General features: G+C 39.5%; 1 protein-coding gene across 9 annotated transcripts in view; it reads right to left on the reverse strand.

Moving 5' to 3' along the window:
• Positions 1-22,576, reverse strand: part of NRXN3 (neurexin 3) — a 1,456,830-nt gene that overhangs the window by 758,685 nt on the left and 675,569 nt on the right. For all 9 annotated transcript variants that reach the window (XR_014148330.1, XM_081830134.1, XM_081830131.1 and 6 more), the window contains one exon: positions 13,605-13,724. Coding sequence is in view for 8 of the 9 variants with exons in the window: in XM_081830134.1 (XP_081686260.1) it covers positions 13,605-13,724 (120 nt within the window). In the remaining variant the exon portion in view is untranslated. The remainder of the gene's footprint in view (positions 1-13,604; positions 13,725-22,576) is intronic.

Raw genomic sequence — 22,576 nt, forward strand, 5'->3', positions numbered from 1 at the left:
CCTAGTTAGAAGGACAGGAGCTAGGATGTGAACCCTCTTTTTAATCTGAAGTCCGCACTAATCCCCCTTTAGATGCTGAGTCATTGTCTCTCAGTTCTGATTATAAATGCAGCGGGATTTTGGAGAAGAGATCATTGTGGACTAAAGTGGTCAGAGAAAACTCGGGGAATAGGTGAGACTCGGGTTGGACCCCAAAGCCAGGCCAAGGGGAGGGAAACCTTAACCAGAGGAACTGGAGCACCAAGGGCATGGAGGTATGATGATCACAGAAACTGCTGAGATAGTGACATGTGACAATGAGAACCCTGGCCTTATTAGAGGGCACACAGCCTCAAATATTAGAGGAAAGGTGGTTGAATAGACCAATTTTAAAAAAACCAAGAGTGGGGTTTAGGCTACAAGAGGGGCACTGGAGGCTCATGAGTGGAGGAGTGATAAGACCAAAAAAAAAAAGTGCTCTGGGAAAATTAATCTGTAACTGGTACACAGGATAGATTTCAGAAATAAAAGCAGGGAGGCCACCACCAGGGAGCTCAGAGACTGCCAAGGGAATGCAGCAGGGAGCAGCATTTTTAACACACCCTGTGTTGCCCAGTTGATTTTCATTGCCATGGCTTCAGTGGAATTCATGTGATACTCCTTCCTGATTTGCTCTGTCTAAAGGATCTGCCATCAAAACATTCCATGTGACAAGAGTTGCAGCTTTAGGAGATGGAGCCACAATCAGATATTACCTAGGAAACCAAATATAACTAAATGCAGAATGTTACCCCACACTGGGAAATAGCTGTGAGATTTGGTTATAGCTGTGTTTATTGTTCATTAAACTTTATGTAATAGGAAAATATGCTAAATTAATCCAAATGCAAATTAAATAAGTTAGATGTTGGAAACCTGTGTGGGGTGTTGTGGGGATTGGAATAAAGCCTCTACCAACACGGAGCGTGTGTTTGGCTAAACTCACTTATTTTAATACATTTCTTTTCCGCTTTTCCCTGTTCTTGGGATTTTTCACGAGTTAGGGACAACAGGCATGTGTGATGCTGTGTGTGCTGAGCTGCAGGCCCTTTTCCAAAGCTCCCCCCACACACCCCCCAGTGCCAGGGCACTGATGTGAGTTTTAACTAGATGATACACTTGAGTGCCAGCATGAGGAAGCCATATGGGAATTTTAGGTAGCAAGAGGAGAAAGATTATTCTTAAAGATAAATAAATCCCAGATGCTTGCCTAAATCCTTTTTCAGAGATAAAACTGTACCCCAAATATTGAGTATTCACATGGGATAAAGGGGCTTTATATCAATCAATATCAAATATTTTCTTTTTTTCTTTTTTTAAGATTTTATTTATTTGACAGAGAGAGATACAGCAAGAGAGGGAACACAAGCAGGGGGAGTGGGAGAGGGAGAAGCAGACTCCCCACTGAGCAGGGAGCCTGATGTGGGGCTCGATGCGGGGCTCGATCCCGGGACCCTGGGATCATGACCTGAGCCGAAGGCAGACACTTAACGACTGAGCCACCCAGGCGCCCCAATACCAAATATTTTCAAAGGGAGACAGATACCTCCTCTGTGGCCCAGGGAGACATGTTACCTATACAATTACAGATAATATACAACTTGTCAGTTGATGAGATGCAACCAAAAGTTCACACATGACACTGTAAGACATAGAAACAAAGACATTTGGATAGAAAAATTCTTTTTAAGAACAATTAGGAAAAACCCTAAAGAAAATTTGTATTTATAGTATGTATACATTCACATATTCTTTTTTATTTATACTAACATGTATTTACTTTTACTCGTATAAGGATATCCAGGTAAAACTGCAACTTTTTTTATTTAGTTGGGAGTCAATTACAGAAAGTTTCCAGTGAGTTTACTAGGAAATAATGCCGAGAGTCAGACATTACCATTTCCTATCAATGCTCCTGAGCATTTCTGCAAAGAGTTTACAAGGTTTGGCTGAATTTTGCAGTCCACAGTGTAGAAAAATCAAGAAATCTCTCTGTGTTTTACATTTGTTCAGTATATAGTACATCTAAATGCTTCATTCATATGTTACTAGTTTTAGATAACATGAAACGCAGCAGAAATTGACGAATGATGTCAAAGTGGACGAGTTCTACTGTCTCACACTAGAACTCTAGAGTAGACCGTTATAAGAAATCTCATCATGTGAAATAAACTGCAATGTCTCTTTGGAAGTGGATGCCACAGAAGGAAAAAAACAAAAACAAAAACCTGGGACCTGAGGTTCCTTCCCCATATACATTATAAGGGTCTTTGCCCTCCAACGAAAATCCACTACAAAACCACTTTACTTGTATGTAGATACATCTATGTACAACTGCTCAGAAATGGCAAGGCTTTCTGCAGAAGGGGTAAGGACAAGAGAGAAAAGAAATGAAAACATCTTGACATTTCCATTTTTTATCTGAACAAGAAAATTGTATATTGAGATGCTCATTATAATTCCTGCATGCCCAAAGCATCGGGTCTGGCAAGAAAATACCTAGTCCTCTAGAAATACTACTTATTTCATGAAAAGAACACTAGAACCATTGCACAATTCAGACTTTGCAAATATGCAAGGCTTAATCATTCATCCAACAAATACATTTTGAACATCTACTCTGTGCTTGACATCATGCATATCCTGAAACAAGGTCATATAAATAATTGGTAAATTTACACGTTTTTCTACTATCTTGCACTTTGATGCATTTTACAGACTTTCAACAGTGAGCTTGTATAACCTTAATTATAAAAAAAAAATAACTAGTTAAAACTAAAAAACATCAGCAATGCAAGCTCCCCTCATTTTTTTTGTAGACATGCATCAAAATAATAAGTGCATACCAGCACCTAAAAATCCAAATAAGAATAGTCAACGGCCAAAACACTCCCTGGCAGAGAAACACCTCCACTTTCCTGAGATCTTCCATTTTTTTGTTTGTTTGTTTGTTTGTTTGAAAACACCTCTTAACTTTATTTGGCAAAGAGACATGGATCAGGCAGCAAAGATCCACAGGATAAAGGCAGGTGAGAAAACAAACTATAATTCTAGATAAAGAAAATAAGAACAGCTAACTGCAAGAGCCACATCAATCCCTGCACCCACTGAGCTTAATCAAGTGTTATCAGAGGGACTGGAGGGAAAAAGCAATGGGGACCTCATGAAAGAAACTCAGATGACCAGATGCTTGATGGAGACACATTTGCAGGAATGTAACTAGGTATGTAACTAGCTTTGCACAGCTTCTTTGGCTGCAGAAGGCTCTTTGACTGAAGAAGGCCTATTACTACAGAAGGGCCCTCCCCCTCCCCCCCAAAAAAACCCCCAAAATACAAAATATGGTTCCTGAAATATTCCACACTGCCAGGGCTGTTCTGGGACTAATGCAAAACCTCACTTCATCCCCAGAGGTTGTGGCTTAAAGCAATGGCACGTCGTGTGTTAAGTCCTCATCCCTCCTCCGCCCCCCACCCTCAATCTCGGGGTGCAAGGTAAAAAGAAACCGGTGATGTCCACTTCCAACCTAGAGAGAGTAACTGAGATTGGATCCACAATGGACTTGAAACAACAGAGGAAAAGACAACAGATGTGAAACAATGGTTCACAAGACGCGGAACATCAGGCAAAGAAAGGGATTCCTGAGAGGAAGAAGACAGACAAAGCGAGGGCTCAGATTGCCCCAGTTTACTGCCTGACAAGAACTACAAAGGGGTGGCAGGGAGGGGTCCCCGGGTGGAGACCTGCAGATTCCTCTAGATGAGAAGAGCTAAGGATCAGAAGAGGGCAAGGCAGCTAGAATGCATGGTGACATGGGTGAGTCTTACACACCTTCTATGGAGCTAGAGAGACCAGAAACAAAAGATCACATAGTATATGATTCCATTTATATATAGTCAAGAACAGACAAAGCTCATGTATGCTGATACAAATTCAAACAGCAGTGGCCTCTGAGAAGGAGAGACTACAGGAGCACAAGGGAATTCTCTGGAAAGATGGAACTGTCTTTTATCTCAACTGGCATGCTGGTTACATGGCTATAAACATCTGTCAAAATGCACTTAAGATCCATGCATTTTGCTAAAAGTAAATTTTACCTCAATGAAAAAATACACACCACACACACACACACACACACACACACACACACACACGGGGGTGGGGGGGGAACAGTGAAGAGAAAAAAAGTAAGGAAAGGAAATCAAATTATACTTATTAGCTCTATTTAATAAGAGAAAATAAAATAGTTTACATATTCTTCTGCCTTTGCATGTAAGTAAAAATAAATATAGATGGAAATAAATGTAGGAAATTATAAGTCTATATTGAAAAATACATTAAAATTGTACCTGTCTATGACTAACAAGGTAATATAAAATTATCTTCTGTGAACCAGTCGGCTCTCAGTGGATTACCGCCATCACCATCAATAAGTAGCTAGCCAAGCACACCAGAAATGAATGGGCTGTAATTAAACATAGGCAATAAAATCAGTCTACACATATAGCATGCTAAAGATGGCTGAAGTGAAATTAGTGAGGCCACAGATTCCAACAACTCATAATCATCCCTGGGAAGCCATCAGACCCTGCATGGTAGAGACTTATTTCTCCTTGAGCCGTAGGTCCAAGTGTCAACTGGGGTTTGTAGAAATTAATGTTTTATCTATGAGTCTCAGGTCATTTCCATGCAGGGTTATACGAAAGAAAAGCTGCAAGTAGGGCGCCTGGGTGGCTCAGATGGTTAAGCGTCTGCCTTCGGCTCAGGTCATGATCCCAGGGTCCTGGGATCGAGTCCCGCATCGGGCTCTCTGCTCCTTGGGAGCCTGCTTCTCCCTCTGCCTCTCTCTCTCTCTCTGTCTCTCATGAATAAATAAATAAAAATCTTTAAAAAAAAAAAAAGAAAGAAAGAAAAGCTGCAAGTAGTCCTGGCTCTCAATGAATCTTTTTTTGATTCTGCACTTACACTAAAATCAGCAATAGAACAGATCTGTGATACAAAATTGTCCCTTCTTGATATCAGGGGAAATTATAAGCAAGAGTGACTCCCAAGGGCAACAAGGGAAAACCCGCATCTATGAAACTGCCCCCAAGAATACCAGCACCATCATCCTTGCTCTTAGAAGACCCTGGGATTAACTGCCATCTCCTGACATCCTGTGAGCTACACTGAATATCTGGGGTCCAGGAATGAAAAACAGATGCAAAGATATAACTTTGGCCATTACCTTAGGTCCTGCTGGCTTGTGAATGCTTCTCTTTAACAGTCTTGCCTTCTGGATCTTGCCTCTGATGGTACCAGGCTGCTCCTCCAGCCCCAGCCTGCCCAGACTTACCAAACTTGCAAAATGGCACTTTGATGGAACTTCTGATCTTATTACATGAGCGGATCAATCCTAATGCTGCCCTTATTTAAAACAAAGTAAAAAGCGTAAGATATGTCCCTCCTACCAAATAACAATGTAGACACTAAAAATCAGAGTGTAATTGATGCAGCAGTAGTCAAGCTCCATGGTTAATGTAAATCTAAACCCCCTATGCATTTAGATGAGCCCTCATTAAGAAGCTCTCGAGGCATTCGGAAGACATCAGCAGTCCAGAGCTCAGACTTTGCAGTCAGACATATAAAGCTGAATCCTTGTCCCCTGACCTAATGGTTTTGTGACCTTGAGTAGATCACTTCACTTCTCCATGTCTCAGTTCCCTCATCTGTAAAACTGGGATCATAATAGTATCTACTTTCTAGGGTTGTTAAGAGGACAGGATGACTCAACGAATTCAGTACAGTATTTGCTACACAGCTAAATGTTTTGTTTTGTTTTGTTTTTTTAAAAAAGGTACTTGAGTATGATAGAGGTATTCAAGGTAACAAAAAGTTTCTGAAATTGAATATATCATACTACTATTAATAAAAATTATCCAAAATTTAGAAAAATGGCCAGGAGAGAGTCATGTGCCCTTTCAGTGTCATAGAAAGACACTGTTTTAACAATACCAGCCAAGAAATATTTACTTCAATGGGAAAATGTACCTGTTTTTGACATTGGTATTTACTATGAATTGGGGCCACACTCTGTGAGATGATTAACCTGTCGATTTTTGTTTAGTAGAGACATAATGGTTGGTAGAAAAGATAACACCTAAGGCTAAGGGCTTTTTCCCTGTGAGACAGTCACCAGTTTTATATTTAACCCAAATATTTAATATTCTTTTAAATGCCTATAAATATCCAGTCCTTCAAATATTCTTTTGCCATCTTGCTTATGTTTTTACCATCTTACTGTTTTCCTCACTAAGGAGTTAAATAAATTTGGGACACATTCATCTTGTATTTATGTGAGTTATGTTTTTACCTTTATGAAAATTATGCTTGCATGAGGCCAGTTTTTAACTTTTGAAAATTACATCGAAAAATGACCAATAGTTCCACACAGGCTACTATATGCCATGGCCTGACCTTCACAATTATGAATTCAATTTATCTTTACAACATTCTTGTGAGATAGGACCTATAAACATCCACATTTGGGGGACACAAATTAATACAAATTTGATTAATTAATTCCAAAGCAGTATAATTATTAAGTGACAGAGTCATGATTTCAACACAGGCCATCCACTCCACATCAGAGGTCTCATTCACTATGTTATATTATAAAAATAAAGATGGCAATAAAGGAAAAAAATGGAAATCAGAAGATCCAGATCAACAAAGAATAAAAATATAAATATTTGGGGATATGGGGAGATATTCTAATTCTATCATATCTCAAGATATTCTAATTAAAAAGTCTTATCTTCATATTGAGGCAGAGATAGCTAAAGGGTTCAGAATTCTAGAATATAATAAAATTAACAACCGAGAACAAAGAGCTTCTCTTTTCCAACCCTATATTCCTATGCAATTGGGTTGTCTCTAAAGACTTGACCACCTGGCATTTTAAGCACTCTAGTCTAGTAATTAGTGATGTTAAACTGTTATTATTTCTTTTTTTAATTTAATTTTATTATGTTATGTTAATCACCATACATTACATCATTAGTTTTTGATGTAGTGTTCCATGATTCATTGTTTGCGTATAACACCCAGTGCTCCATTCAATATGTGCCCTCTTTAATACCCATCACCAGGCTAACCCATCCCCCCACCCCCGTCCCCTCTAGAACCCTCAGTTTGTTTCTCAGAGTCCATAGTCTCTCATGGTTCATCTTATTATTATTATCATCTTATTATTTCTAATGAATATCAAGTAGTAGCAAATCTAATAAGAATGTGAGCTTTCATGTCAGACAAACCTGGATTCAAGTCCTCACTCAGCTATTTCCTGTGTGACCTCAGTGTCCCCATTGTTAAAGTCAGGACAAAAGTATTTCATAGGAACTTTGGGATGATTAAAGGGATGACATCTTTATAAAGGTCCTAGTAGAGTGTCAGGAACATAAAAAGGACTTGACAAATGTCAAATATTATTAGTTACAATAAAAATTATCACTACTTCTATTTATTAAGAACCTATCATACTCCTTGTGCTGTACCAAAGCTTCAAGAGGCTAAGTGACTAACTCAATTTCAGTTAAGAGTTAACATTGACATTTAAAGTAGTTTGATTCTAAAGCTAATTAAATTAATGGCTATGCTATCTTTTATAATTTAATAAGATATATATAAGTCAGCTTTTTAAAATTTTGGTTCATTTTAAATATATTCCCAAGGTAAATGTCTAACACTGGTTCAATGAAAGAAGATTTAGGGCCTGTTAGTCCTCATCCCGGACTCAACATGGAGGGTTCTATCCCAAAGAAATGAGCGCCATAATGGACATTCTCCTAAATGAGATGATGAAATCTAATAATATTTTCTGTACTTTGAAAAATGCATATCATGCAGCATAAAACAAAATAAGGCGGAGCACAAACTTTACATGGAGTGTGATCTTAACCACACAGATGCTTAGAAAAAAGAGTGGAAGGAAAGAGCCAGCCAGCCACAGCTGTAGCCTCTCTCTCTCTCTCTTGCTGGGATGCTATCTTTCCTTTCCAGCCTTCTTTCTTACCATATATGAAAGTACTTAGAAATTTTTCAAGACTCATGTGTCAATGAAAAACTTCTTAATAATAGCAGCTCTTCTTGATGGAGTCTCCAACCCAGGCACAGTTGACGCCTCTCAACTTTATGAGCCCTCACTACATGTGGTTTATATTTCTATTAAAGCACTTCCATGTGTGTCTTTCCCCGTGAGACTGTAATGTCTTTGAGAACAGGGGTGTATCTTGTCATGATCGTATCTGCAAATAAGAAAGGTCTGGTGAGTGAACGAATGAATAAATGATGAAGTGTTCTAAGCAGCAAACAACTAAATACTAAGCTTCTCAGATACGGCTTATTTGCTGGACAGGCAGAACCTGGAAACAGAGGTAGGAATTAAACACATAACTGAAAACATGGACACACTGTAGTCTGATATCCTTGGAAATTATTGCTGTACAAATAACAACACAGACTCACAACATAATGCCAGTGTATCTAGATAGACCCAAGAGAGAGAATGAACATACACATGTCTATTGCCTTGTTTGTACACTAAGTAATGCATATATTGCTCATTTTTTCTGAAGCCTGAATGGGAAATGTGTTTTTAACAGATTTAATCAATACACCAACCTACATTAAAAAAAATAAACCCACACAATAAACAAAAAGCAAAAGACCAATCAATAGCCAATGGTGCAGCTTAACAGGCACTCCAGCAGAAAACTGTCTGAAAAGGAGCTTCACACTCCACTGTCTGCACGATCCACAGCTGCTTGCTATTGATTTGTTGCAGGCAAAGAACATCTATTATTACATGCCAGTGTGAACCTAGCAATTTCTCCAACAAGTAGCCCGCAATGTAGGACTAGTGATGTAACGCAGGTCGCTGGCTGCTGAGGATGGGCTGAGGACCCACATTTATTTCCTTCTGTTCTTCCCACAAAGCCATTGTAAACACCTGGTATCTAATTCCAGTGACTTGCTGTGTTTTAAGCACTCAGGTGCCACACATTGTTCCACATTCAATTCTTTAGGGCACAGAAGCAATAATGAGACCCCCAAAATTGTACACAACTCAAAACAATTGTCAAAACACGCTCAAAGGTAACTATGGTGGTTAAGGATTGATGTAAGGTATTTAAAATCGCTATTTTCACAAAGTCCCCAGAAATGACAATGCTTTTGTGTATGTGTGGGTACGTGCAAGTGAGTTGGATTTTGTGCAACATTGTGAGGTGTTGTGGAGAGAGGAACTCAACAATAGGCCGCCCTCCCCACATCACAGGAAAGGGATTCTGGGTTTGCCTGATGGCGTGATGACTACAACATATTGAAATCTCTCAGGCTCTCGGTCCTGATTTTAAATACCAGTAGGAACCCAATATCCAAAAAGAATATCCCTATGAGAAACTTTGTAAGGTTCCCTTTCTTTTGTTGTTCTTAAAATGTAGCCCCATCATTAAGTTGGCACTCAGGTGGTATGCACCATCTGAGAAGTAAGCCCTCTCTGTTTAGAATTTTTCAGAAGGGGCGCCTGGGTGGCTCAGTCGTTAAGCGTCTGCCTTCGGCTCGGGTCATGATCCCAGGGTCCTGGGATCGAGTCCCACGTCGGGCTCCCTGCTCGGCGGGAAGCCTGCTTCTTCCTCTCCCACTCCCCCTGCTTGTGTTCCTGCTCTCGCTGTCTCTCTCTCTGTCAAATAAATAAAAATCTTTAAAAAAAAAAAAAAAGAATTTTTCAGAAGAACTGAAGATTTTCTTTGGAGAATGTTACTGGTGTGTCCTTCCATAGATCTTACTGGATTCTACATGAACTCAAAATTACTTCTGGGATGACTTTGTTCATTAGAGTTTCAAAACAGCCCTAAAAGTCACCTAAAGGAAACTCCCTGTGAATCTGCTACTACGTGAAACGGTAGATCTTATCTTAAAACTACATAAGACAATTAGTAAATCAATTATACCTGGGCTTCCAATCAGACGACTTTTGTTTTTTCTCCAATACAAGTGAGTCATTCTTACACAAGATAACCAGCCACGGAGAATACATGCCACACCTTCACAATCACTGTATCAGCTTTGCATGGCTATCTTTATAAGACTAAACCTGAAATTCACCCCACTGCCTCCATCAATCCACCATGCGCTCATAGAAAATGATGGAATAAAGTTAAACCCATCCATGTTTGGTCTACTCATACTAAATGAGATATAGTTTCTAAACATAAACTCTACTCATGGAGGTGATATCTATGTGACAGCGCCTCAAAATCATCGAGCAAACACCCAACTGGGCAAACAGGCAAGAAAAATCAAAGGTCATGAATGAAGGAACCAATGCTAGGAAAAATGTGGAGACCCCTAAAAATGCAACATTTTTTTAGAAACTTGCAAATCATGCACAGATATAAGTAACTTTTCTATACATGATGAACTGAACCGAAACCTTTATTTTGAAAAATATCAAAACCTAGCACTTTCCTATTAAACGAGTTTCTATTCTTGGATGTGCAGTAAGAAATTGTGATTTTTTTTTCATTTCCATTAACTGAGATCATCTGCTATCCTGAGAAATAGCTCATGGAAAATGAGAGATCCAAACCTTCCCCTCCAGCCCCGCACCAAAAAATCTGTTGCCATTAGATAGAATCTTTCACCAACCATAGGTTCCTATGACAGCATTGTAAGAAATACAATGTATTTTAGATAGATGCAACATTCTTTAGAATACACTATTCCTAAAAATCAGGTAAAGGCCAGATTTCCTTGACACGCCAATTATCACGTCATGTTCCATTTCTGTTATTTAGGTCAAAGGCAGGCCACCTGTGGAAGGCATGCTACCAAAGCAATTACTAATGGCCTCTGTTCTTCCATATAAGACTCAGCCCTGCTTTTCTGTCCATTATTTCTTCTTCACCATCTTTCCTCTTCTATTCACTTATGGTATCTGTTCCCCTTTCTTTGCAATTTTCCCTATGGCCTTTGCCAACGATAAGCACGAGCTTTGTTTGAATCCGCTGGTAACACTGAAGGTGAAGGCTCATCTCCTGATGCAAGCTAAGCTACCAAGAATTTGCTAACATAGGCCCAGAGAAAATAAAATAAGTAACTTAATTTTGAAGATGTTTGTGAGATAAAGTACCAAATTACAACTCTAAAGGTCAAGGTTGATATAGAAAGTTATGATCTATGATGCAGAGGTAAGGCTGATTTTTTAGGTGGAACAAACTGGCTCTCATGCTAATTCCAAAAGAAAAAGTTCCCCCGATACTTTCAACATTGATCATTGGATTCAGAGGCATCTAGTGTACAATTTTAAGCAACCTAACATTCTGATAAACGCAGTTGGTCTCATTAAAAGCATATATCTTCATTTGACAGTTATATCTATCTGAACTCTATATATTCCTTACATTCTGCAATTAAAATGCACTTGCTCACATTTCCATATAGCCATCTAATCACACGAGCCTGGTCTGCTTTCCAACAGGAGTTGAGGCAAGTAGATTCTTTTAACAACTTGGCCTCAGAGGTCTTCTGCCATAAAACCTTCATCTGTATTGTTTACAGAATAAAACCCAGAATGCACTACATAGGCCTGGATATCTCAGAAACATCTTTGAAGGATGACATGGTACTGTCACAAAAGAAAGTTGACATTTCCCAATCCATTCTAGTACTTCATTATATATTGATAAATTGTTCGAGTCAGATAATGCAACAGTCTTCATTCTGGACTGAGACACCATCTGCTCTTGACAAGTCAGAAAAAAATCATAGAAAGCCAGAAAGAATCCTGGTTGATTTTTAGCAGAAAACGATGCCTGGGACTGGGTGGCCAAAAGGAACTTGTCAATGAGAGAAAAATGTATACATACCTTCTGAAGACCATGCTATTCACCGTAGTTAGAGTAACTTACCTTTCTGCGTTTTCTATGTGCAGTCTCGTCCTGACCATTTTCTACCAGGAGTGGTTTGTATTTATGATATAGAGGATAAAGAAGCATTATGCCACCATTTAGGATAAAAAGATTTCCCAATGAGTCCTATGCGGACAAAGTGGAGGGAAAATAAAGAGCATATAGCACAATTGCCCAGATATTCTGAATGGGTCCATAACCGCCTATTTCAGAGTGAAACAGTATTTCCAACTCATAAATATGGAAACAAAACTTTCAATAATACCAAGTACTTGGAAAGAACAACCTGATGCCAAAACTTTCTGCAGATAATGTGTCCTTTATGTTACAGACCTAGAGGCACTGCTTACATTAGATCAATGAGAATCAAAGATGTTTCTCTCTACACTGATAGAATCCCCACTTGTTTCTCCAGATAGATCTTAAGAGACTGACAGAGCACATAGAGACAAAAAGCTAGGAAAAAATGAGAAACAGAACAAGGGGCAACTATGCACATGAAAAAAAAAAAGTTGAGAAATAAGGATTCAAGAAAAACCAAGTAAACACGATAGAGACGGCATTGTAATCAGTGCCTGCTCCCACTTAGGCAACCACAAAGCGACTTTAGTATCTGCTCAGATAAACACCATGTATCTTTTTATAAAACAAAGAGGCCAACTAACTACGAGTTCAGATTGTAAAATAAACTCCTACCATTTAGAAAATCAGAAGATCAGCAGGATCCACTACGTCAGGGCTTTCAACAAATCTCTTTGTAATAGAGGTATTCAGAAAATTCAGGTTTTGGCTCATCTTTAAAAATAGCCATGTTAGGAAAGTAACACAACAAGGAAGTGGAGACACGGGTTATAGATTCCAACAGAACTGAAGTATCTCCACCATCATCTCTAGAATCACCTCCCTGAAACCAGTCTTCTAGAATTAAATCAGCTGATAGAAGTATTGCTAGTGGACAAAGATAACAACTGGCTCTCTTCCAATATGAACCAAATATGCAGATATATGCATATAAATATATGTACAAAATAGAAATGCATATATAAACAGAACGACCATGTACATACAAACCCAATAGATATCAATAAATTTAGCCAGAGGGAATTTCCAACATTTGAAAAACCCCTGAGAATGCTTTAAACATTTCTAGTTGGAAAAAATAATAAACTCTGAATGTCTTCATCGTTTGGAAGATCTAAGAAGTTCTCTAAACGCAGAATTTTGAGAAAATAGTTACATTCCTTAAATAACCTCTAAATTCTAGACAATGCAAATGTGAGAGTCTCAAAATTGTTATCCAGATGACTTAGCTAATGGAAAGCTGAACTCCTTAGAACAAAAATATTGCTTGAACTGTTTTTTGTTTTTTTTTTTTTGATTCTCAGCCACAGGCAATCTAATCTAAAGAAAAAACACAGGGAGTAAGCAAATGGGAAAACATCTAGCAATGTTGAGCAAGAAATGTCTCTTTGCTCGTCCATTAAGAGCACCAGTCCCTTATTTTCCAAGTTTCTGGAGGAGGAATTTGCTTACAAGTCTTTCAGAAGAGCCATCCTTTTACATAATGTCCCTTAAGGTTTCTCCAGACCTCTAAACACTGATAAAACTCCCAAGTATGGAAAAGGTTGTACTCACGATCATTGCACTGGTTTCCAGAATATGACGTCATGGAGCAGTCGCAAGTGAAGCCTTCCCACTGCTGCATGCAGACCCCCTGGTTGGCACATGAATCTTCCTGGCAGGTGGTACTTGGTCCTAGTAATTCATAGGAAGACAGGGAGAGAAGAAAAAAGGAGAGAGAGAAGTGTTAACAATCAAACAAGTTCAAAGCAAGCACTCGACTTTGCTACTCCCATGCCCCAAAACATTCAAAAACACAACTGCCGGGAAGAATGAAGGGGGGGACATCGGAGTGGGAGACGAACCATGAGAGACGATGGACTCTGAAAAACAAACTGAGGGTTCCAGAGGGGAAGGGGGTGGGAGGATGGGTTGGCCTGGTGACGGGTATTAAAGAGGGCACGTTCTGCATGGAGCACTGGGTGTTATGCACAAACAATGAATCGTGGAACACTACATCTAAAACTAATGATGTAATGTATGGGGATTAACATAACAATAAAAAAATTAAAAAAAAAACACAACTGCCAAAAATGTCAATTCTAGATCATGCAACAAGAAGCAGTATATACAAAAGACTACAGAAATACACACTTAGCCACAAACTATCAATAGTTACACACAGAAGGGAGAGGGCTGAACACATTGTTCTCTCTTAGGCAGACTTTGCAAAAGAGCCTCACCTCTACAATCCAACTAGAAAGTCACGTCATTTGGAATATGGTCTTTCTAAACGTATAATGGTAAAGCAGAAGAATTTATTCCCACGATTCTTATGACTTAAGGCATAAAAGTCCCTAAAGTTTACTTTATGACATTAAAAAGATGTTTGATGATATGAAGAGGAAGAGGAAGAGAAGCATATAGCAGCCAACATGTCTTGGTGTTTTGTAGGTGGTAAGTACTGGGTACTAAGCACTTTGTCTACATTATCTCATTATGATCTCCAGTGACACTAAGAGGTAAGTAATTATGATCACCCATTTAACAGATTAAAAGAAAAAGGAAAACAAAGTAAGCTCATACAAGTAAAATAATTTACCCAAGGTCACACATTTGGTAACGGAAGGACTCCGATATCCAACTTAGGTAAACTACCTCTGAGACTCAAGCTCTTAACTACATCAGTGGTTCTTAAAGTGTTAGTTCTCAGACCGACATCACCTGGGAAGTTGTCAGAAATGCAAATGATGGGGCCCCAGACCTATGGAATTAGAAACTTCAGAAAGAGGTATAAATGTGTGTTTTCACGAGCTTCCAGGAAATTGGGCTGCAGCCTAAAGTTTGAGAACCAGGAGATTGCACCATGTGCTGGTGCTATCGGTCTACAGAAGGGTATATTCGAAAGCAGCGTCCATATGCCAGAGGATGCAAAAGAGGATTATTTGAGGGATAGGAAGAAAATATTAGAAATTACATTCATCCAAAATTTTTTTCTTTATTACTTCTATTTTTGTTTGTCTTTCATAAACAACTAATATATAAGTACATCAGTACTCGTATCTGACATATAAATAATTACATTTATTTGGGGGGCATTCTCACAATCTTTTCTGGAGATGAGTAAGCAATTGATAAAGTTTTGTGATCTCTACCTTACAGATTGTCATTAAAATCTCTCTTAGGTCGTCCTGGGTTCTCTCTTTAACCGTTCGCTCTTCTTCATTTCTATTTTCTGCCTTAACCTTATCTTTATTAAAGATAAACCTGCACCTTTGAAATTATCTGAGCTAACAGGAAATATCTTAATATTCAGGGTAACTCCCAAGAGAGTCAGCAAAGGAGGCGAGCCCTTTGACTCGTCAGATATATTACTCAGGATCTGATGCAAAAGAGCACATGACAGGGTAAAAATATATCCATTGCAATAAGTGCATATTTCACCGTTTCCAAAACAAAGCCTCACATAGGCACAGAATATTGAAATGCATGCATGCAGAGTCCTAAGGATGCATGTTCAAAAGAGATACATGACTACAAAGGGTTTGTCTTCTGGGTGGCGAGACATTTTGTATTTATTCATGAGGGGTAGAAGCAATACAGACCGTCACTCCTAATACAAAGCTATTAGGATAGGACATAAGGAAGTTCGAGACAATTACTACCACCGGGGGGCAGCACTGGTGCTGGGTCTCTGCAGCTTCTATATGCCGTGTGGTTCCCCCATGTGGAGATGAAATGAGGTTCATGGTCATGTTCTCAGTAGGTCTTAAACTTGAGCATTGTGTAGTGCAATTTTCATTAACAATGGCAAATCAGGACAGCTTCTCTCAAAGGATAAAAGTTTCTGAGAAGTCCACAGGGCTCCCTGACCAAACAGCTCTTACCAGACAATGGACTAGTAATTCAATTGTACTCAAGAATCAGAAACACATGGAAGGCTTTCCTTTGAAAGGCAGAACAGCAAAAACTTTGGGAAAACACAGTAATTCCTTGAATGTTGATTGAATCTGAAGACAAAGGCTTTTCCATGTTTTTCCCTTCCCCTCTAACTAGCCAAATGTTCACCATTTTCCAAGGACCGGCTTGAAGGCCTCCCTGGTATAAAACATTCCCTAGTAACTTCGAACAATTCTCCCACTTCTTAGTGGCTATGGCACTTATTATCTGCATCATTAACATTTACATATGATAATACTCAATTTAATACTTTATTACACACTGTGCTGTCCTCTGCTTATATAATCCTCTAATTGTTTCATATGTTTTTTTAGTATTTGTCCCCAAAAGATTGAATGCTGCCTGCTGCTAAAGATCATAATATGCTTTGACTATATCCTTGCTGGGTTAAGTGTACAGTGCCACATACAGAGAACGTGTTTCAGTCAATGTTGAGCTGATCTGAACTGCAGCCCCTTGATCTGCCTATGTCTCCTACTGTCGAAACCTGAGCATGGGTGACTATCCGTGCTGTGCAAAGTGAGTGATCTGTCCTATTCATCAAAGGTTGGTCAGGACTCTAAAACAGAGGGAATTACAGGTTATTTTCAAATTCCACGGAATTTGTTGCACATGCATTAGGGGGCGAGTGCCATGCAGAATCAGATAATCCTCAAAGACTACAAAGACTACGTTATAATCACCTCAGAACAAGAGCAGTTGCAGTGAGGGAGGGCTGAAAGAACCTGCAATGACTCCTCATTGACCTGAGACTAAACTTGCACTTGCCATTGAGGCTGAAATCCTAGGGCCACTGCCCCCTCCTCCAGCTCACTTCCCACTATTGGCCCCCAGCTCACAGTGCTCCAGTCATCCCTTCATCCTTTCACTCCCTCCCTACCCCAGTGGTGCTCACAGGGTGGGTCCCCAGTCATCAGCACCTGCATCACCTGGGAGCTCCTGACAAATGTGCCTTTTCAGGCTCCGCCCAGACCTACTGGCTGTGGGCAGGTCTCAGGAATCTGAGTTGTGACAAGCCCTCTGGGTGGTTCTGAGGTCTGCTCACATTCTAGGACCTCTGCTCTTACATTTCAAGACCATCCCTACCTTCAAGGTCCTCTGCTCTTGCTCTACCTACAGCCTGAAATGTTCTTTCTGCAGATTTTCAAATGACCGGTCCATTCTTATTCTGTTTAAGTTTCAGGCTTAAGATGGGCTTTCTTCAGACTCTCCTATTTCAGGAAGTCCCCATCAGCATTTCATGTGTTCTCCATCACATCTCCCTCTTTATTTAACTCAACAATTGTACTGCCTATAACTAAGTCATTTATTAAAACTTTTTTTTTAAAAGATTTTATTTATTTATTTGACAGAGAGAGACACAGAGAGAGAGGGAACACAAGCAGGGGGAGTGGGAGAGGGAGAAGCAGGCTTCCCGCTGAGGAGGGATCCCGATGCGGGGCTCCCAGGACCCTAGGATCATGACCCGAGCCGAAAGCAGACACTTAACCACTGAGCCACCCAGGTGCCCCCATTTATTAAAACTTTTATCGTTTGTCTCATCCTACTGGAATATAAGCCCCATGAGGGCAGAAGTCTTGTCTGTTTTGCTCAACTTGATATCTCTAATTTCTGATAAAGTATTTGGTACAAAGTAAGAGCTCAGAAATATTGTTAAATGAAGAAAGAACAAGAGAACCAAAATTAAAAGAAAAACAAATGAATCATTCTTTTATGACTTAAAGCCAAGTGGTTTTCCAAACTAATAATTTATCCATAAAATTCACCAATATCACTTCATACAAGCAATTTTCTACTTGGAATCACTTTTTGGGGGGAGGTAATGGTGGTGGTGGGATTTAATTGGCCACATTTCCTCCCCTAATTTAACTATTAGACTAATTCAATCTTACCAGAGAGTGAGACAAGGACTCTTTTGTGTCCCCAATGTCCAGGGATAGCTATGAACTGTGGAATGAATAAGAGTTTGGACTAGAGTCTAAAAAACTTTCTAGATGGTAATATAAGCTCGTGTTCTTACTTCAAACTACTTAAGTACATCCTTTCCTGAACAGATTATATTTTATATTTGTTTCTATTTCTCATAGATAGCAGTGTCTCCAAAATTAGAGAGAGAAAGAAATTAGAGAAACATTCCAAACTGCCCTGATAAAGAAAATCTCCAACAATGCTTTTAAATGTGCCTCATTGATATAAAATGATCCTGTACAAAGAGAATATAACAATAACAAAACAAGGGATTTACATAGGATATAACAATAACAAAACAAGGGATTTACAGACACTGTACTAAGTGCATTTCAGATATTAACTCAATTAATCTTTATAAACACATGATGAAGCAATGATAATTAAAAGTATTAAAGAATCAGAAAACAGGAATAATTTTCTCGAGGAAGAACGTTAAAATAATCCAGAACTTCAAAAATAAAGGAATTTTTTGACTGGTGATCAAGTTGGAAGGCAAGGATTTCAGAGAAGGAAACTGAGTCACGGAGTTAGGTGATATTTTTTGTGAGGCCCCCAGTACCAAGTAGTAGGGTGAGATCTCAAACCCAAGCTTGCTAACTCAACAGCTGAGCCACCTAACCTCTATGGATATAGGTAAGCCATACAGTGAATGTGTGTGTGTGTGAGAGAGAGAGAGAGAGAGAGTGTGTGTGTGTGTGTGTGTGTCACCATTGGCTTAGCAAGAGAAACTTAAATAAGGTATCTCTAATCTATAACCAGAGAAAGATGACTTTTTAATGTAAAAATGTGTGGGGTTTTTTTCAAGGAAAAATTTCAAAGGCCATTTCAATTCAAAATTCAATAAAAAATTAACAGGAAGATCTAGTTTTATCCAATTACGTATTAATACCAGAACAAAAATCTGTATCAAATACTTATAAATATAAGGCACTCCTAAGAACTTAATAATACTTTTGTCTAAAACATTCTTCCAAATCAAACTAAAATTGCAAAAATTCTAAGATAACATAAACCTTTAGAATAATATATTTAGAATGTTTTCAAAATTATTATTAATAGCTTAAAACTGCAATAAACCTTTCCAAAACCCTTGTAGAGAGATCGTGTGTACAACTTTTGCATTTGACATGTAACCAATCCTCACTAAAATAGCCACATAGTCGTTTGAGACAAGATGGTGACTCTTTTTGTCTAGCGGGGAAGTGACAAGGCAACAGAAGCGTATAAGAAAAGACTCAACAAGTCCTCAGAGATGGTGGTACTTTGGTTTCTAACTCCCTGCTCTGTTTTTAGTTTGCAGAAAAGCATCACGTTGTGTCTTTTCTTTTTCAGATGATACCTCTGATGGCTGCCACAAATTCCCCATCACTCTGCTTGAATTGGGGATTGTTTTTGTTTTGTTTTTTTTTCTCTTTAAGAACTGTCCCAGACAGTCATTTCATGACTGTTACTGCTAAAATCCACCTCTGTGGTACATGCAAACTGATTCAGTCAACTCCTCTTCATGGTCTAGAAAATCAAAAGTTGACAGACTGTCTTTTATGACTTGCAGGTCCTTGAGATAGAAGTGCTGCCTGAAGGAAAGAACACTTCTATTAGAGTGTATTTTCCCTCTGTTATTGCCCAAGTAGGACTCAACCAAACCTATGCCTCAAACATCCCAATTTATAATAAATGTTGCTAAACCAGCACCAGCTGGTCTTAGTCATATTGGGGTGGTGGGCTTGGTGACCAGGGGAGCCTAGAGGGTGGTGCATCTGTTCTGATGCCCTACGTCCATTTATCCTAATGGGTCAAGGCTGGTAGGCACCAGGCAAGGCTGGCTTAATAATACTCATCGTCTTTAATCACAAAGCATGAGGTGTTTGTCAAAGGATTCAGAATCCATGCATGAACCCTGAATGTGGAAGCATCATCACAGCAGACCTCTGTGCCAGACAAAGGGTTTGTCCACCCCTCGCAAAGCACGGCTACCACAGGAGGAGCCTTATGAGGGCTGCCATGGACTGTCCAGGGAGCTCTTCTCTGCCACCCGCAACTTGATTCTCCACTCCTGATAAGTGCATAAACCTTTCCATTTTCACATTTTAAAATTTACATTGTTTCATAGAGGAAGAAGTAGTGAGCAGTCATGGAGCAGGAAGGAAGGAAAAAAAATAGAAAACGAAGAGGAATACATACAGATATATGCATGTGTGCATATACGTGTGCAAGACCCTTACCAGCTTCCTGAGCCATCTGTAGTCTCCACTGCTAAAACAGAAGGACTGAAGTGTTGAGGCTTCAGGGGCGGTGTCTGTGCCCTTAGGGATAGCCTACTTAGTTATATGTCTTGGTCCCTGAAGCAAAGATCCCTCTGTAGCTCTCAGAGTAACTCTACATTCACAGCGCGTTGGGTCCTCCTGGTTTTTCTAGAGGACCTGTCTGTCATTTACAGACAACATAAGATTCATCCCCCTTAATTGGCAGAAACCCAATTCACTTCTATGTAATTTTAAAACAAGAAAGCAATGATCCTTAAATGTGTCAAGCGTCCTTCCTATAGAGCCAACTGAGAAGTGAATGCTCTAGTTCCCACTTTACAGAAGATTAAGCAAGGCCAGAGAACAGGGTCCTAAATATTATTATAAAATTTCATTGGCAGGGGCGCCTGGGTGGCTCAGGTGGTTAAGTGTCCCACTCTTGGTATCAGCTCAGGTCATGATCTCAGGAGTCCTGAGATGGAGCCCCCTGTCCGGCTTGGCTCCCTGCTCAGGGGGAAGTCAGCTGGAGATTCTCTCTCCCTCTCCCTCTGCCCCTCTCTCCAACTCACGCATGTGTGCACGCGCACTCGCTCTCTCTCAAATAAAATAAATAAGATCTTTAAAAAAAAATATTTCAATGGCAGAAAGACCTAAGAGCAGCTGTATTCCCAAGATCTTACTTTTTTGTCTTGAAGGTAAGATCTATGTCTTCCTAATGCTCAGAAAGGCATCAACACTGCCCTTAGCAAGCATGCTCAGGTGTTTCTGGTTTCCTCTTCTCAAATGAAGGTTCAAAAAAGTCACTTGGTTAGGATGATGAGTGAAAAAGACTAATAATAAAATCCAACATTCTGGAGACACTGGGGCAGTTTCAATAACACTTCTATGCTCCTCGATCCCTGCAGCCCTCTCATCATATACTGAGTATAAAATGAGTCAAGATGGGCATGGGAATTGGTTGAAACTAAGATGCCCTCATGAGGTCTTTATCTCCAATGGCCTTTGATCAGCTCCCTGCAGGTAAATATTTAACAACCAGAACAACAACAACAACAAACCCTGATCTGTAACATTTCTCTAACCTGATTTCCACAGTGTAAAATACTCCCACCATGGCCAATTTCAAGCTAATGTAAATTACGTGATGTCAACCAGCTTGCAAAATCTAGTACAGCACTGCCCTTGATGGTCCATGAACTGCAAAGTATGCACACCTCGTGAGTAAAGCGATTTACACACGGGACACTTGCATGACAATGGAGGGAGCACCTATGCCTACCCCTGTTGGGGGATTGGTGAAGGAGAGAGAAAGACTAGCATCATGAAGCCTTCTTGCTCAACCCACCCTATTTTCAGAGAGTGCCCGGGTCATAAAGGTCAAATGATTGGATCATTTCTTCTTTCTAAAATCATGAACAGCGCATCAGAAAGTCCATGCTGCCTCAGAAAAATGCAAACTGAAGCCTCATATTCTGATTTTCCTTCTTTTTCAGCACTGACATAGTGGTCTGTTGGGGTAGCAGAGGGCATTTTTACAAAGAGAGAAAAGAGGTTTCAAAGGGCAAGCTCAATGAAAAGACAGCTAATTTAAAAGCAGTTTGTTTTAAAGAACACTGTGCAACTATCATCTAGAACTTAGTGAAATCATATTGACATAAACACCATCTACCATAAAGCCAGCTAGAGGACGTTCTCAGATACCCTCTGGTCACCTGGGTAGTGCCCCTGCTTTGGAAATAGACAAGTCCAGACTCTCACCATATGGCACAGTAGAGAGAGGTCATAGGCTTTAAAACTTAGCTTCATCACTTACTAGCAATGTGACCCTGGGCTAGCCACTTAAATTCTCTGAACCTGAGTTTTCCCATCTGTATAATACGGATGGAAATTGTTGCTACCTAACATGATGTGAGGATTAAATGAGATAACATATGTAAAGCCCATAAAGTCATCTTGAGGTCGCAACGTCATGATCCTGATGGAAACACAATATACCAAGTCCTTAGCCTGTGCCTGCACTAAGTAAACCCTCAATAAAGGGTGTTATCAACTCTGTTGGAGAGGAAAATCAAGTTCTCTCTATTTTAGGTGGGTGTATAGTTGGTCAGGAGTCCAGAAACAAGACACATTAAGGCAGTACGTCACAATTGCACAGCTTTCTTGTAAGAAGCCTCTGTCATACGATGCTGAGGGGCAAAAGGCAAGAGCCTTTGGGGGAAGCTCTGTCTAATTCCTATCTTTCATTATGTCCCATAATGCAAATCATTTCTGAGGGACTGATTTCTATTAGGTCAAATGCTACACCTTTTTTTTTTTTTTTAACATAAAATACAATGGAGAATGTGATAAAGCCCTTAGCTTTGGAGAAAATTA

This window comes from Leptonychotes weddellii, chromosome 9, assembly GCF_054177405.1.
Source record: "Leptonychotes weddellii isolate Sample4059 chromosome 9, ASM5417740v2, whole genome shotgun sequence".
Taxonomy (NCBI): Eukaryota; Metazoa; Chordata; class Mammalia; order Carnivora; family Phocidae; genus Leptonychotes; species Leptonychotes weddellii.